General features: G+C 43.7%; 1 protein-coding gene across 1 annotated transcript in view; it reads right to left on the bottom strand.

Annotated features, from left to right (window-relative positions):
* LOC311146083 (otoferlin) overlaps positions 1-16,334 on the bottom strand; it is a gene marked incomplete at its 3' end in the record, with an annotated part of 46,241 nt that overhangs the window by 22,595 nt on the left and 7,312 nt on the right. The window contains exons 10-16 of the mRNA XM_084182549.1: positions 10,990-11,098; positions 10,429-10,615; positions 10,116-10,236; positions 9,780-9,880; positions 4,103-4,193; positions 529-645; positions 183-335 (exon numbers count right to left, since the gene is read on the bottom strand). Of these exons, the coding sequence (XP_084038675.1) occupies positions 183-335; positions 529-645; positions 4,103-4,193; positions 9,780-9,880; positions 10,116-10,236; positions 10,429-10,615; positions 10,990-11,098 (879 nt within the window). The remainder of the gene's footprint in view (positions 1-182; positions 336-528; positions 646-4,102; positions 4,194-9,779; positions 9,881-10,115; positions 10,237-10,428; positions 10,616-10,989; positions 11,099-16,334) is intronic.

Raw genomic sequence — 16,334 nt, forward strand, 5'->3', positions numbered from 1 at the left:
GGCAAATACATGAGTGAAAAATCAGATGGACACATCAGTAGTGATTCAGAACTAGTGAAAACTGAAAAGGGGATGGCTGTAAATAATACAATCTTGGGATTTCAAGCAAAATCAATAAGCACACAATGGAAGAGGAAGTATGCATAGGTTTGGTTTTGGATGTCGAGTAACTATGCACAGACCTTGAAGAAGATGGTTTTGACTTTGCCACAGTCCTTCCCAGTCTCCTCCTCCACCCCAGAGTACAGGATGTCTTTGGAGGGGACACGGGCGTAGGCAATACGCTTGTTGTTACTCATCATCCAGATGTAGATGTCAGGGATACTGTGCTGCGGCTGCAATTACACATAGAGGAATCAAACAACCAATCAATCTAAAAAATATTTATTGGAAAATGTGTAGTTCAAACATATATACATATACGATAAAATAAAAGAAAGACGAACAAAGACTTCTAGAATGGTATCAATAGTTTTAGATGTATTAACAATTATGTATGTACAGTATATGCACCCCTTACTGACTTACCTCGTCAGCTAGGAACCTGAGCTTCTGGAGGAAGTTCTGAACCAGCTTGACCTTATCCCTCACTGTATTCTTCTTCACCTGCATCCTAATGGTCTTAGCCTGCTGACCTATGCTCTCCTACAAGCACACACAATGAGAGACAATCATCATTTTTAGCTCACAAACACAAGATGAATCAATTAGATATAAATCAAATCAAATTTTAATTTTCACATGCGCCGAATACAACATGTGTAGACCTTACAGTGAAATGTTTACTTACAAGCTCTTAACCAACAATGCCGTTTTAAGAAAAATAACAAATAATTAAAGAGCAACAATAAAATAACAGTAGCGAGGCTATATACAGGGGGTCCCGGTACAGAGTCAATGTGCAGGGGCACGGGTTAGTCGAGGTAATTGAGGTAATATATATATGTAGGTAGAGGTCAAGTGACTATGCATAGATAATAAACAGAGAGTAGCAGCAGTGTAAAAGAGGGGGGGGGGGGATCATATAATCTATTCCTGGACAATGCAAATAGTCCGGGTAGCCGTTTGATTAGCTGTTCAGGAGTCTTATGGCTTGGGGGTAGAAGCTGTTAAGAAGCATTTTGGACCTAGACTTGGCGCTCTGGTACCGCTTGCCGTGCGGAGCAGAGAGAACAGTCTATGACTAGGGTGGCTGGAGTCTTCCTCTGACACCGCCTGGTATAAAGGTCCTGGATGGCAGGAAGCTTGGCCCCAGTGATGTAATGGGCCGTACGCACTACCCTCTGTAGTGCTTTGCGGTCGGAGGCCGAGCAGTTGCCATACCAGGCGGTGATGCAACCAGTCAGGATGCTCTCGATGGTGTAGCTGTAGAACCTTTTGAGGATCTGAGGACCCATGCCAAATCTTTTCAATCTCCTGAGGGGGAATATGCTTTGTCGTGCCCTCTTCACGACTGTCTTGGTGTGTTTGGACCATGATAATTTGTTGGTGATGTGGACACCAAGGTCCTTGAAGCCAAGGTCATCTCCTTTGTCTTCATCACATTGCGGGAGTGGTTGTCGTCCTGGCACCACACGGCCAGGTCTCTTACCTCCTCCCTATAGGCTGTCTCATCGTTGTCAGTGATCAGGCCTACCACTGTTGTGTCGTCGGTAAACTTAATGATGGTGTTGGAGTCGTGCTTGGCCATGCAGTCATGGGTGAACAGGGAGTACAGGAGGGGACTGAGCACGCACCCCTGAGGGGCCACAGTGTTGAGGATCAGCATGGCAGATGTGTTGTTACCTACCCTTACCACCTGGGGGCGGCCTGTCAGGAAGTCCAGGATCCAGTTGCAGAGGGAGGTGTTTAGTCCCAGGGTCCTTAGCTTAGTGATGAGCTTTGAGGGCACTATGGTTTTGAACGCTGAGCTGTAGTCAATGAATAGCATTCTCACGTAGGTGTTCCTTTTGTCCAGGTGGGAAAGTGCAGTGTGAAGTGCAATAGAGATTGCATCAACTGTGGATCTGTTGTGGCAGTATGCAAATTGGAGTGGGTCTAGAGTTTCTGGGATAATGGTGTTGATGTGAGCCATGACCAGCCTTTCAAAGCACTTCATGGCTACAGATGTGAGTGCTACGGGTCGGTAGTCATTTAGGCAGGCTACCTTAGTGTTCTTGGGAACAGGGACTATGGTGGTCTGCTTGAAACATGTTGGTATTACAGACTCAGCCAGGGTCAAGGTTGAAAATATCTGTGAAGACACTTGCCAGTTGGTCAGCGCATGCTCAGAGTACACGTCCTGGTAATCCGTCTGGCCCTGCGGCCTTGTGAATGTTGACCTGTTTAAAGGTCTTACTCACATCGGCTACGGAGAGCGTGATCACAAAGTCGTCCGTAACAACTGATGCTCTTATGCATGCTTCAGTGTTGCTTGCCTCAAAGCGAGCATAGAAGTCCTTTAGCTCGTCCGGTAGGCTCGTGTCACTGGGCAGCTCGCGGCTGTGCTTCCCTTTGTAGTCCGTAATAGTTTGCAAGCCCTGACACATCCGACGATCGTCAGAGCCGGTGTAGTACGAGTCAATCTTAGTCCTGTATTGACGCTTTGCCTGTTTGATGGTTCGTCGGAGGGCATAGCGGGATTTCTTATATGCGTCCGGGTTAGAGTCCCGCTCCTTGAAAACGGCAGCTCTACCCTTTAGCTCAGTGCAGATGTTGCCTGTAATCCAAGGCTTCTGGTTGGGGTATGTACGTACGGTCATTGTGGGGACGACGTCATCGATGCACTTATTGATGAAGCCAGTGACTGATGTGGTGTACTCCTCAATGCCATCGGAAGAATCCCGGAACATATTCCAGTCTGTGCTAGCAAAACAGTCCTGTAGTTTAGCATCTGCGTCATCTGACCACTTCTGTATTGAGCGAGTCACTGGTATTTCCTGCTTTAGTTTTTGCTTGTAAGCAGGAATCGGGAGGATAGAATTATGGTCAGATTTGCCAAATGGAGGGCGAGGGAGAGTTTTGTACGCGTCTCTGTGTGTGGAGTAAAGGTGGTCTAGAGTTTTTTTCCTCTGATTGCACATTTAACATGCTGGTAGAAATGAGGTAAAACGGATTTAAGTTTCCCTACATTAAAGTCCCCGGCCACTAGGAGCGCCGCCTCTGGATGAGCATTTTCTTTTTTGCTGATGGCCTTATACAGCTCATTGAGTGTGGTCTTAGTGCCAGCATCGGTTTGTGGTGGTAAATAGACAGCACCGAAAAATGTAGATGAAAACTCTCTTGGTAAATAGTGTGGTCTACAGCTTATCATGAGATACTCTACCTCAGGCGAGCAAAACTTTTGAGACTTCCTTAATATTAGATTTTGTGCACCAGCTGTTATTTACAAATATACACAGACCGCCACCCCTTGTCTTACTGGAGGCAGCTGTTCTATCTTGCTGATGCACCGAAAACCCCGCCAGCTGTATGTTATCCATGTCGTCGTTCAGCCAAGACTCGGTGAAACATAAGATATTACAGTTTTTAATGTCCCGTTGGTAGGATAGTCTTGATCGTAGCTTGTCCATTTTATTATCCAATGATTGTACGTTGGCTAATAGGACTGATTGTAGAGGCAGATTACCCACTCGTCCCGTATGGCTCAGTTGGTGGTCCTCTGTAGCTCAGCTGGTAGAGCACGGCGCTTGTAACGCCAAGGTAGTGGGTTCGATCCCCGGGACCACCCATACGGAAAAATGTATGCACACATGACTGTAAGTCGCTTTGGATAAAAGCGTCTGCCAAATGGCATATTATTTATATTTTTTATTATTTTGGTAGAGCATGGCACTTGCAATGGCAGGGTTGTGGGTTTGATTCCCAAGGGGGGCCAGTACAAACAAATATGAAAATGTATGCACTCACTAATGTAAGTCACTCTGGATAAGAGCGACTGCAAAATATGTAAAATGTAGTAGGAGGGCCATACAAACAAGTCTTACAATGCATTCTAACCGTATTATACCTGTAGGCTTTAAATAAAGTGTTACCCACAAAGATCGTATATATGTAATTCTGTGGTGTTACCAACATAATATATAAAAATATCACAATAATCTTTGGATCAGGTGTGCCGTACCAGTTCCCTCATGCAGGACTTGAGTCTCTCCTTGTCCAGCTTGGTCCTCCCAGTCTGATTCTGGTCTTTGTTAGCCAGAGTCAGAAACTGACTGAAGAAATAATTCAATGTTAGCCAATTCTGCATCCCAAATGGAATAGGGTGCCATAATTGTGTAAGTAAGAGATATAGGGAAGTAAGTAATATGGGGAAGTAAGTAATATAGGGAAGTAAGTAATAGAGGGAAGTAAGTAATATAGGGAAGTAAGTAATATAGGGAAGTAAGTAATAGAGGGAAGTAAGTAATATAGGGAAGTAAGTAATATAGGGAAGTAAGTAATAGAGGGAAGTAAGTAATAGAGGGAAGTAAGTAATATAGGGAAGTAAGTAATATAGGGAAGTAAGTAATAGAGGGAAGTAAGTAATATAGGGAAGTAAGTAATATAGGGAAGTAAGTAATATAGGGAAGTAAGTAATATAGGGAAGTAAGTAATATAGGGAAGTAAGTAATATAGGGAAGTAAGTAATATAGGGAAGTAAGTAATAGAGGGAAGTAAGTAATATAGGGAAGTAAGTAATATAGGGAAGTAAGTAATAGAGGGAAGTAAGTAATATAGGGAAGTAAGTAATATAGGGAAGTAAGTAATAGAGGGAAGTAAGTAATAGAGAGAAGTAAGTAATAGAGGGAAGTAAGTAATATAGGGAAGTAAGTAGTTCTAATCCAAGATGGCGTAGCAGTGCGGTCGCTTTATTTCATCGTCCTGTGTAAATATCCCGTTTCTTGTTATTTTTTTTGTCTATTTTGTATATATCTCTCAATTTTTACTTTTCATTCTTTAACTAAATATACTTTCCTGCAACCCGCCTCACCCAACGTGGAAATGATTCTATTATTTCTTTATAACTTTCATCAAGAACCGTAAGCTGATACTAGTGTAGCCGCAACTAAATGGCTACCTGTTATTAGTCACCGTTAGCGTCTTCCCCACTGTCCGTGGCCTACACTATCCACCAGCCAGCTCTAGCTCTAGCCTGGACAATTCGTCGGCCAGTCTGCACAGCGTGCTATCGACCCAGCGTGCTATCGACCCAGAGCTTATTGGACTTTCTGCCGGAATCACTGGACCCTAGCGCCGGATCATCACAACCAGCTAGCTAGCTGCAACCTGTTGTGGCTGATTTACCATTGCCCTATAGCAAGCACCAGTTAGCCCTGAGCTAGCCTCAGGCCCATCTCCCGGCTATCTACCTCTCTGTCAACCGGACGGGACCTCCTAGTGTTGACACTGAGCCCCGCCGATCCAACACGACTGGTTTGCCGACGAAATAGTCTGATGTGGTTTCATCAGGCTTCCAGTTGCGACGACCACGAAGATCCATCTGTCAGCCCCGGCCCGCTAGCACACGCAAACTACAACTGTGCTCCCTGCTAGCTGTGCTGAAGCACCAATTTGAACTGCTCTCGGACTCACATATTGCTGTTCACTGGACCTTATGATCACTCAGCTGCACAGCTGATGCCTGCTGGACTGTTCCTTTACACGGTACCCTGTCCTGTTTATTCTGTTTAGTCTTAGCCCAAACGTTATCGCTATTTCCAGTTGTTGTCTTAGCTCTCTCTAATAACACCTGTGACTGCTTTATGCCTCTCTCCCATGTCAATTATGCCTTGCCTATTGCTGTTTGGGTTAGTTCTTGTTATACAATTTCACTGTAGAACCCCTAGTCCCTCTCAAACTGCCTCATATAGTTCCTTTGTTCCACCCCCAATACACGCCGAGACCGGCTCAATCGGTGCCTCCAATGACGCTATCTCTTTCATTGTTACCCAACGCTTAGGGTTACCTGAACTGTACTCATATCCTTCCATATCCTTTTCTGTACATAATGCCCTGAATCTTTTCTACAACGCCCGGAGAACTGCCCCCTTTATTCTATGTACCCAACGCACTAGAAGACCAATTCTTAAAGCCTTTAGTCGTATCCTTATTCTAGTCCTCCTCTGTTCCTCTGGTGATGTAGAGGCTAACCCAGGCCCTGCAGCCCCCAGTATCACTCCTACTCCCCAGGAGCTATCATTTGTTGACTTCTGTAACCGTAAAAGTCTTGGTTTTCTGCACATAAATATCAGAAGCCTCCTTCCTAAGTTTGAGTTATTCACTGCGTTAGCACACTCCGCCAACCCTGATGTTCTAGCAGTGTCTGAATCCTGGCTTAGGAAGGCCACCAAAAATTCTGAAATTTCCATCCCCAACTATAACATTTTCCGTCTAGATAGAACTGCCAAAGGGGGTGGAGTTGCAATCTACTGTAGAGATAGCCTGCAGAGCTCTATCATACTATCCAGGTCTGTGCCCAAACAGTTTGAGCTTCTACTTCTAAAAATCCACCTTTCCAGAAATAAATCTCTCACTGTTGCCGCTTGCTACAGACCCCCCTCAGCCCCCAGCTGTGCCCTGGACACCATATGTGAATTGATTGCCCCCCATCTATCCTCAGAGTTCGTACTGCTTGGTGACCTAAATTGGGATATGCTTAACACCCCGGCCATCCTACAATCTAAACTAGATGCCCTCAATCTCACACAAATTATCAACGAACCTACCAGGTACAACCCTAAATCCGTAAACATGGGTACCCTCATAGATATCATCCTGACTAACTTACCCTCTAAATACACCTCCGCTGTCTTCAACCAAGATCTCAGCGATCACTGCCTTATTGCCTGCGTCCGTAACGGGTCCGCGGTCAAACGACCACCCCTCATCACTGTCAAACGCTCCCAAAAACACTTCAGCGAGCAGGCCTTCCTAATTGACCTGGCCCAGGTATCCTGGATGGATATAGATCTCATTCCGTCAGTAGAGGATGCCTGGTTGTTCTTTAAAAGTAATTTCCTCTCAATCTTGAATAGACATGCCCCATTCAAAAAATACAGAACTAAGAACAGATATAGCCCCTGGTTCTCCTCAGACTTGACTGCCCTTGACCAGCACAAAAACATCCTGTGGCGTACTGCATTAGCATCAAATAGCCCCCGCGATATGCAACTTTTCAGGGAAGTTAGGAACCAATATACTCAAGCAGTTAGGAAAGCAAAGGCTAACTTTTTCAAACAGAAATTTGCATCCTGTAGCACTAACTCCAAAAAGTTTTGGGACACTGTAAAGTCCATGGAAAATAAGAGCACTTCCTCCCAGTTGCCCACTGCACTGAGGCTAGGAAACACTATCACCACCGATAAATCTACAATAATCGAGAATTTCAACAAGCATTTTGCTACGGCTGGCCATGCTTTCCACCTGGCTACCACTACCCCGGCCACCAGCTCTGCACCCTCCGCTGCAACTTGCCCATGCCCCCCCCGCTTCTCCTTCACACAAATCCAGACAGCTGATGTTCCAAAAGAGCTGCAAAATCTGGACCCCTACAAATCATCTGGGCTAGACAATCTGGACCCTTTCTTTCTAAAACTAGCCGCCGAAATTGTCGCAACCCCTATTACTAGCCTGTTCAACCTCTCTTTCGTAACGTCTGAGATCCCCAGAGATTGGAAAACTGCCGCGGTCATCCCCCTCTTCAAAGGGGGTGACACTCTAGATCCAAACTGTTACAGACCCATATCCATCCTGCCCTGCCTTTCAAAAGTTTTTGAAAGCCAAGTCAACAAACAGATCACCGACCATTTCGAATCCCACCGTACCTTCTCCGCTATGCAATCCGGTTTCCGAGCTGGTCATGGGTGCACTTCAGCCTCGCTCAAGGTCCTAAACGATATTATAACCGCGATCGATAATAGACAGTACTGTGCAGCCGTTTTCATTGACCTGGCCAAGGCTTTCGACTCTGTCAACCACTGCATTCTTATTGGCAGACTAAATAGCCTTGGTTTCTCAAATGACTGCCTCGCCTGGTTCACCAACTACTTCTCAGATAGAGTTCAATGTGTCAAATCGGAGGGCCTGTTGTCTGGACCTATGGCAGTCTCTATGGGGGTGCCACAGGGTTCAATTCTTGGGCCGACTCTTTTCTCTGTGTATATCAATGACGTCGCTCTTGCTGCTGGTGACTCTCAGATCCACCTCTACGCAGACGACACCATTTTGTATACATCTGGCCCTTCATTGGACACTGTGTTAACAAACCTCCAAACGAGCTTCAATTCCATACAACACTCCTTCAGTAGCCTCCAACTGCTCTTAAACACTAGTAAAATTAAATGCATGCTCTTCAACCAAACGCTGCTTGCACCCGCCCACCCGACTAGAATCACTACACTCGACGGGTCTGACCTAGAGTATGTGGACAACTACAAATATCTAGGTGTCTGGTTAGACTGTAAACTCTCCTTCCAGACTCACATTAAGAATCTCCAATCCAAAGTTAAATCTAGAATCGGTTTCCTATTTCGCAACAAAGCCTCCTTCACTCATGCTGCCAAACATGCCCTCGTAAAACTGACTATCCTACCGATCCTTGACTTCGGCGATGTCATTTACAAAATAGCCTCCAACACTCTACTCAGCAAATTGGATGTAGTCTATCACAGTGCCATCCGTTTTGTCTCCAAAGCCCCATATAATACCCACCACTGTGACCTGTACGCTCTTGTTGGCTGGTCCTCACTACATATTCGTCGCCAAACCCACTGGCTCCAGGCCATCTATAAATCACTGCTAGGCAAATCCCCGCCTTATCTTAGCTCATTGGTCACCATAGCAACACCCACCCGTAGTCTGCGCTCCAGCGGGTATATCTCACTGGTCATCCCCAAAGCCAACACCTCCTTTGGCCGCAATTCCTTCCAGTTCTCTGCTGCCAATGACTGGAACAAATTGCAAAAATCTCTGAAGCTGGAGACACTTATCTCCCTCACTAACTTTAAGCATCAGTTGTCAGAGCACCTTACCGATCACTGCACCTGTACACAGCCCATCTGAAATTAGCCCGCCCAACTACCTCATCCCTATATTGTTATTTATTTTGCTCATTTGTACCCCAGTATCTCTATTTGCACATCATCTCTTGCACATCTATCATTCCAGTGTTAATACTAATTGTAATTATTTTGCACTATAGCCTATTTTATTGCCTTACCTCCATAACTTGCTAAATTTGCACACACTGTATATATATGTATTTCTGTTGTATTTTTTTTTACTTTGTTTTGTTTTACCCCATATGTAACTCTGTGTTGTTGTTTTTATCGCACTGCTTTGCTTTATCTTGGCCAGGTCGCAGTTGTAAATGAGAACTTGTTCTCAACTGGTTTACCTGGTTAAATAAAGGTGAAATAAAAATAAAATAAAATAAAGTAATATAGGGAAGTAAGTAATAGAGGGAAGTAAGTAATATAGGGAAGTAAGTAATATAGGGAAGTAAGTAATATAGGGAAGTAAGTAATATAGGGAAGTAAGTAATAGAGGGAAGTAAGTAATATAGGGAAGTAAGTAATATAGGGAAGTAAGTAATAGAGGGAAGTAAGTAATATAGGGAAGTAAGTAATATAGGGAAGTAAGTAATATAGGGAAGTAAGTAATAGAGGGAAGTAAGTAATATAGGGAAGTAAGTAATATAGGGAAGTAAGTAATATAGGGAAGTAAGTAATAGAGGGAAGTAAGTAATAGAGGGAAGTAAGTAATAGAGGGAACAGGGTGCCATAATTGTGTAAGTAATTGTAGAAAGGGTAAGTAGAGACCTGCATCCGTTGCCGAGATCCTCCAGGACCCCTCTCAGTCTGCGTTCAGGATAGGCCTTCTCCGTCTTAATGACCTCCTGAACATCGTTCAGACCCTCCTCCTGTTGACACAGTGTCATAGACATGTTAGAAAATTACGAGTATGCTTTAATAATGTTGTTGATTGTGAAAATAATAGGGCTGGTAATTGCCAGGGACCTCACAATACAATATTATCACGATACTTAGGTGCCGATATGTAACTGTATTGATCTTTCCCCCATCACTAGAAAATTATGTTGTAATTATGTTGTTTTTACACATTTTGATGGGTATTAAGGTGATTGACTGACTCACCAGTTTATCTGCGATGTTGTCCATGATGTTGGCATTGTACAGTCTTCTTCTCTGGTCCTGCCACCAGCTCTTGATGTAAATACATGGCTTCCTCTCAAAGTAAGGCAGGTGGAAATAGTTTCTGAAGGTTTGAAATTAATAAAGAGAGACACTGAAACCTGACCTAGTGAGACCTATGATCCGGTTATAGTGAACGACAATCCCAGCAGGAAAACTAGCTGAAGTGATTGTTACAACAACTAGCAGAACTAACGTAATTTCAACCAGCTTTCCCCGCTGTAGTATTCTGCTTATGTGTGTGATGGGATCTGACCTGTCGGTGATGACCGGTTTCATGGGCGGGGTGGAGGACACTGAGACCAGGTCATTATCATCTCCCTCCTCTTCATCACTGGAGCCTTGGATCAGCTCTGACTCCTCTTCATCTCCGTCTCCCCCACCCTTCTTCCCGCTACTCGACTTGGGTTTGGTAACACCGTCAATTTCGCTTCCATAGTTACCTAGTTAAAAGACGCAAGTTTAAAATATGATTATGAACATGGCAATATACAGATCATCAAGGGTTGCCACCCGGACCCAGATTATGCTTAGTCATGGATTTCTTTATATTATTCATGGAGAATCTTCATTGAGGGACGGTTTCCCAGACACCGATAAGGCTAGTCCTAGACTAAAAAACCCAGGACTAGGCTTAATCTGTATCCGGGAAACCTGCCCTACATGTGCTACCTGCTGCCTTAGTATTATGTTATAAAGTGAAGTCAGTTTTATTGATATAATAGGGCTGAATTCGAACCTGAGTTTTATGTGGCTTAACTTTGCATAGCTCATGCACTGATGTCAAGGGGTGATGAGTGAGTATTGAGCTACCAACCTATTGTAACCTCGAAGCTGATTGGTTTGTCCCCGATCTTCCTGTCAATCATGGTGGCCTCCAGGAACGCCCCGAAGAGGAAGAACTCCTCTACTTTCCCTGTGGCGCTCTAGATTGAGAGGCACAAAGATGAACATGGACATACATTATAACAAGAATAATTATTCCACCTTCCCAGTGGCATTCTGGATGGATAGGGAGTAAAGACACAAAGATTAATATGGAAAACATTTTCAGGAAGAACACCTCCACTTTCACAGTGGTGTTCTGCATGGATGGAGAGACAAAGATTAAAAGGAAACTTTTGACAATGATGCCCTTTATCTATTTCTCCAAAGTCAGATGAACTAGTAGAGACCATTTTTATGAGTTAGAGGTAGTTTCACGAGCCAATGCTAACTAGCGTTAGCGCAACGACTGTTAGTCTATGGGTATCTACTAGCATGCTAGCATTGTCATTCTGTCATTGCGCTAACACTAGTTAGCATTGGCTTGCGAAACTACCTAACTTCCTTCATACTGGACACAGAGACATAAAAATGGCATCCACAAGTTCATCTGTCTCTGTATCCCATTACAGTTTTTCTCGATTGCTAAGACACATTTCTTGAAAGCTGCTCTCCTTTTCTCTTAACGGTGAACACAAAACCCAATTTTCAAGCTACATTCACAAAACCTCAGACTCTTCTTGCAAAACCAAACTTTCACCTCAAAACAGTTCAATCTGTGCTCAAAACTGAACTATGTTGTCAAATCGTGCCCCGAGTCAATCAAAATTAAAAACACTACTGAACAGTCACTAAACACTACGTAGAAAAATAGAAAACACAATGCTCAGGACATGAAGCTGGAGAAATAAATGTTTATTGTTCACTGTAGGCTAAATGCATGTTGCAAAACAAAAAAAACTGTGCATTTAGCACTTGTACAAAAATATAAAACAGAAATCTTGTGCATTTACATGTAGCACTTGTAAAAACAAACAGAAATCTTATGCGTTTGCCACTTGTGTACAGTAAGCCCATGTAAAAATAAAGTACAAAAATATACAAATAAGTGCATTACTCAGCCACAGCATCATGTCTCCGTACTGGGTCAGGCCACAGGACTTCATCCACATCACAGGCCACATTTTGTCTGGCCAGGCAACGGGGGAAAAAAACCCTGGCATGCCGTATCCAGGCTTGGCATGCCTCCACACCTATGTCACCACAGGCAAGTCCCATGGCTTGCAGGAGATTTACCCTGGTGTAAGGTTGGCGTTCATATACCTTCCACCGCCATGAGGAGAAGAATTCCTCAATGGGGTTTAGGAAAGGGGAGTACGGTGGAAGGCAAAGATTGATAAAACCTTGGTTCATATTGTACCACTCTCTAACCTGGAGGGCTCTGTGAAAACTCACATTGTCCCAAACAACAACATAGATGGGATGCTCATCCTGCTGCCCTAACAAAGCATCTCGCATGTGATTGAGGAAAATGAGGAGCTGGTGAGTGTTGTAGGGCCCCAGGTTGGCATGATGGTGGACAACCCCATGATTGCTGATGGCAGCACATAATGTGACATTGCCACCACACTGCCCAGGAACACCAACAATGGCCCGATGGCCAATCACATTACGGCCTCGCCTTCTCCTTTTGGTGAGATTAAACCCAGCTTCATCCATGTAGATGTATTGATGGGGTCTTTCCATTGCATCCAGTTGAAAAACCCTCTGTAGAAATAGATATAGTTTTGTAAGTGATACGGAAAAAGTGATTTAGGCCACTACAGTAAATCACTACTTAGAGTAATCAACATTGAATGTGTCTGGATATATGCCAACCTGTACATACTGGAATCTTTGCTCTTTGACTCTGTCTGAGTTGCGATCAAAGGGCACTCTGTATAGCTGTTTCATGCACAGTCTGTTGCGCTTGAGGACACGATCAACAGTAGAGAGGCTGACACTGTTGATACCCTCAAAATTTAAATGGTCCTCAATGATCTTCTGCTGAATTTCGCTCAGTTTAATGGCATTGTTCTCACGGACCATATCAACAATTAGGGTCTCTTGGTGTGGGGAGAACATACCTGTCCTCCCACCCCCATGTGGCAGTCTTTCAATTCTACAAAAAGAGAACATGGAGTTACAAAAAATATACATGGAATACTAGGCCTACAAACAGTTAGACCAACCCTCCATTACAATACTACAGTACATTGGTACAGTCAGAGGTGTAGTCCAGGGTATACGCTGGTATACGGCGTATACCTACTTATTTTTCAGTCAGCATTGCGTATACCCACTTCTAAATCCCCCCTGATGCGCATCATTCAGTAATATCTGTGAGTCAGATTGCCTATTTTCTTCCTCGGGGATAGTGAAGCCATGACCCACCCTCCTCTGCCTCTAATTGGCTGGTACTCGCTGCTTTCACTGATTAGATTGGTTAACTTTAGGCATGAGGACTGATGAGCCAATCAGAGGCAGAGTAGGGCGGGTCATGCCGAGGAAAATATCGCTAATACCTCAGGTGCCAGTGAAAAAAAAAAAAAAAAAAACTCAGGTGCCGGTGCCACTTGACTACGATAACGGCAGCAGACCAAACAACGGATGAAGAAAGGACACAAGCGGCGGTGTGCCACCCCAGTTGATGGAAGACATCATTCTGAGGTAAGTTTTAAGGTGGTTTCCAAATGAATCATTATTTTAAACTACTGGCAAATTGCCAGTGACTGCACATTTAGAGGAGAAGAGATGTTGCCGCCAATAGTTAGTGCGAGTCGGCTAACGTTATGAAGCTAGCTACGTAGATTGGGATAATGTGGGGAAACCGGGGCATTGTTGGTTTTCAGTAAGTGTTTAATCAACCCAGTTCATAAGAATTTCATACCAGACTGATGAAACTGATTATCTCAATGTTTATGAAGCTTGTTTATTATTGTAAAGGTCTAAATTATAACGTTAGCCAAGTTACTAAGCCCTAAATTATAACATTAGCCAAGTTACTTAGCCCTAACTAACCTATATGATCTAGTTTAATTGCATAGTAGCTAAGCTGGTAGTTGATTTTTAAGTAAGTTAAAACACAAGAATGGGGACAAATAGTTTAAGATTCAGCCTAAAACAATATTGAGGTCTAATCAGGCTGTCTTATTTTGTATAGGGACAGGTAACCATGAAAAGGAAGGGAGATATTGCAGACTTTTTTGTAAAGAGGCACAAATCAGGCCCAGATCAGGCCCAGGCAGACCCCACCCCTAAAACCAGCAGCCCTGGCAGCTCTCAACCGGGAGCTAGCCAGGCAAGTCAGTGTGAGCATAGAGAAGGATCCAGTCTACCACCACCAGGTCAGAACACACAGGCAGTAAATTGCATCTCCAGTTTATTGAAAAGTGAAGCCTCACACTGTAACAAAAGGTGATTTTGACAGATTAAGCCTCATTTTGAATTTCTGTGTGATGTTATTTATTTTATTGCCCTTCTATTTATTTTGTCTGTATCCATGTTTGTTTTTTACAATGCTACTGTTATATAACATTTTGTACATTTTGTGTTAAATTTGTTGTTTTTTTGTTAAATAAACTCTCCCAAGTATTTCACTCACTAATCTCCTGTATGCTTCAGCTTCACTTGCTGAAAATATTTCCACTTGGTTATGCAGATTGTTAATGTAAAGAGGGGGACCCATGTCTTGCTGATGACTATTGTGATCACAGTAGTGTGTGTGTGTGTGTGTGTGTGTGTGTGTAAGTGTGTGAGAGAGAGAGAGACAGGGAGATGCATAATTAGTTTTGTTGTTGTCTGTAGACATCAATAATGACTGGCCAGACCTGTGGAGTGCTAAACAAACAGAAGACTTCAAATCCAAGAACCCCTGGTTGGGATCCAAAAACAAAAAATTGGGTAAGTTTAGGTAGATTGCTAGTTTGGGTAACTTCTGAAACAGTGGGCACAGATAACTTTGTGTGTGTGTGTGTGTGTGTGTGTGTGTGTGTGTGTGTGTAAAGGACCATGCACACGTACAGCTGTGGATACAGGAGTAGTTACATTGTTTGTTTATGCTTCGCAGGATGTCTGGTCTGTAGCAGTGTGAACTCCATTGGGATCGACAAGGAGCAAGGACAAGGTGTATCGCTCTCAAGAGAATGGATGAACTTTGAAATTCAAGTGTCTGGCCAGGGAAGTAGAACAACAAGTTTGTCAATCTTGAGAAATAAGGTGAGGAAACATGCGTTGTCCAAGGCCCACACTCAGGCTGTGAAGGTGGCAGAGCAACAGAAAGAAGCTGCCATTGAGAATGCAGTGGAGACTATGACTGAGTCCTACATGAAGGAAACTGAAGCTGTGTTTCGAACAGCCTACCATCTGGCCAAAAAGAACCGACCCTTTTCTGACCATGAGAGCCTCATTGAGCTGCAGGAACTGAATGGTGTAAAAATGGGCTCAATACTTCATTCACGTTACAGTGCAACACAAATAATACAACATGTTGCTAGTGAGATGCAGAGCAAAATCATCAGTAGCATTATAGCATCATCCAGTAAGTTAGCTGTCCTAATTGACGAGGCATCTTCTTTAAGTCACAAAGCTGTCATGACAGTTTCTATTAAAGCATCAATTCAAGAAGAAAGCCCTGAGTTCATATTCCTGGAACTTGTTGAACTGGAAAATCAGAGAGCAGATGGCATATTACAGGCGTTACTCACCTGTTTAACTAATGCTGGCTTTACAGAAGAGTGGCTTCATGAAAACTGGGTAACATTTGTATCTGATGGAGCCAGTGTCATGCTAGGAAAGAAGTCAGGAGTAGCAACCAGACTGACTTTGAGATTCCCAAAGCTTTTTGTATGGCACTGCATGAACCATAGACTTGAACTTGCTGTGTCAGATGCAGTTGATGAGGTAAACTCTGTCAATCACTTTAAAACTTTTATCCAGAAGCTATACTCTCTGTATAGTGTGTCAAACAAAAATGAACGTGAACTTGTTAATGCAGCAGCTGAAGTAGGCTCACAACTTCTTCGCATTGGCAGAATCTTGGATGTACGCTGGGTGGCCAGTAGCTTTCGGACTGTTCGTGCTGTTTGGACATCCCTGGGAGCTCTTGTGCAGCACTTTAAAAATGCTTGCAGTGATGAGATGAGGTCCACCAAAGAGAGGCAGATGTACAGAGGTTTGTTAGACCGTGTTCAAAGTCCAGAATTCATTTGTGACCTTGGCCTCATGTACGACACTCTCCATGAACTAAGTCTCCTGTCACAGGAGCTTCAGTCTCGTTCTATAACGCTCCTCAGAGCAGAGCATCTGCTGAAACGCTCAATCAGAGTGATCCAGTCATTCAAAGAGAGTCCAGGTGAG

This window comes from Coregonus lavaretus, assembly GCF_964263955.1.
Source record: "Coregonus lavaretus genome assembly, chromosome: 18".
Lineage (NCBI taxonomy): Eukaryota > Metazoa > Chordata > Actinopteri > Salmoniformes > Salmonidae > Coregonus > Coregonus lavaretus.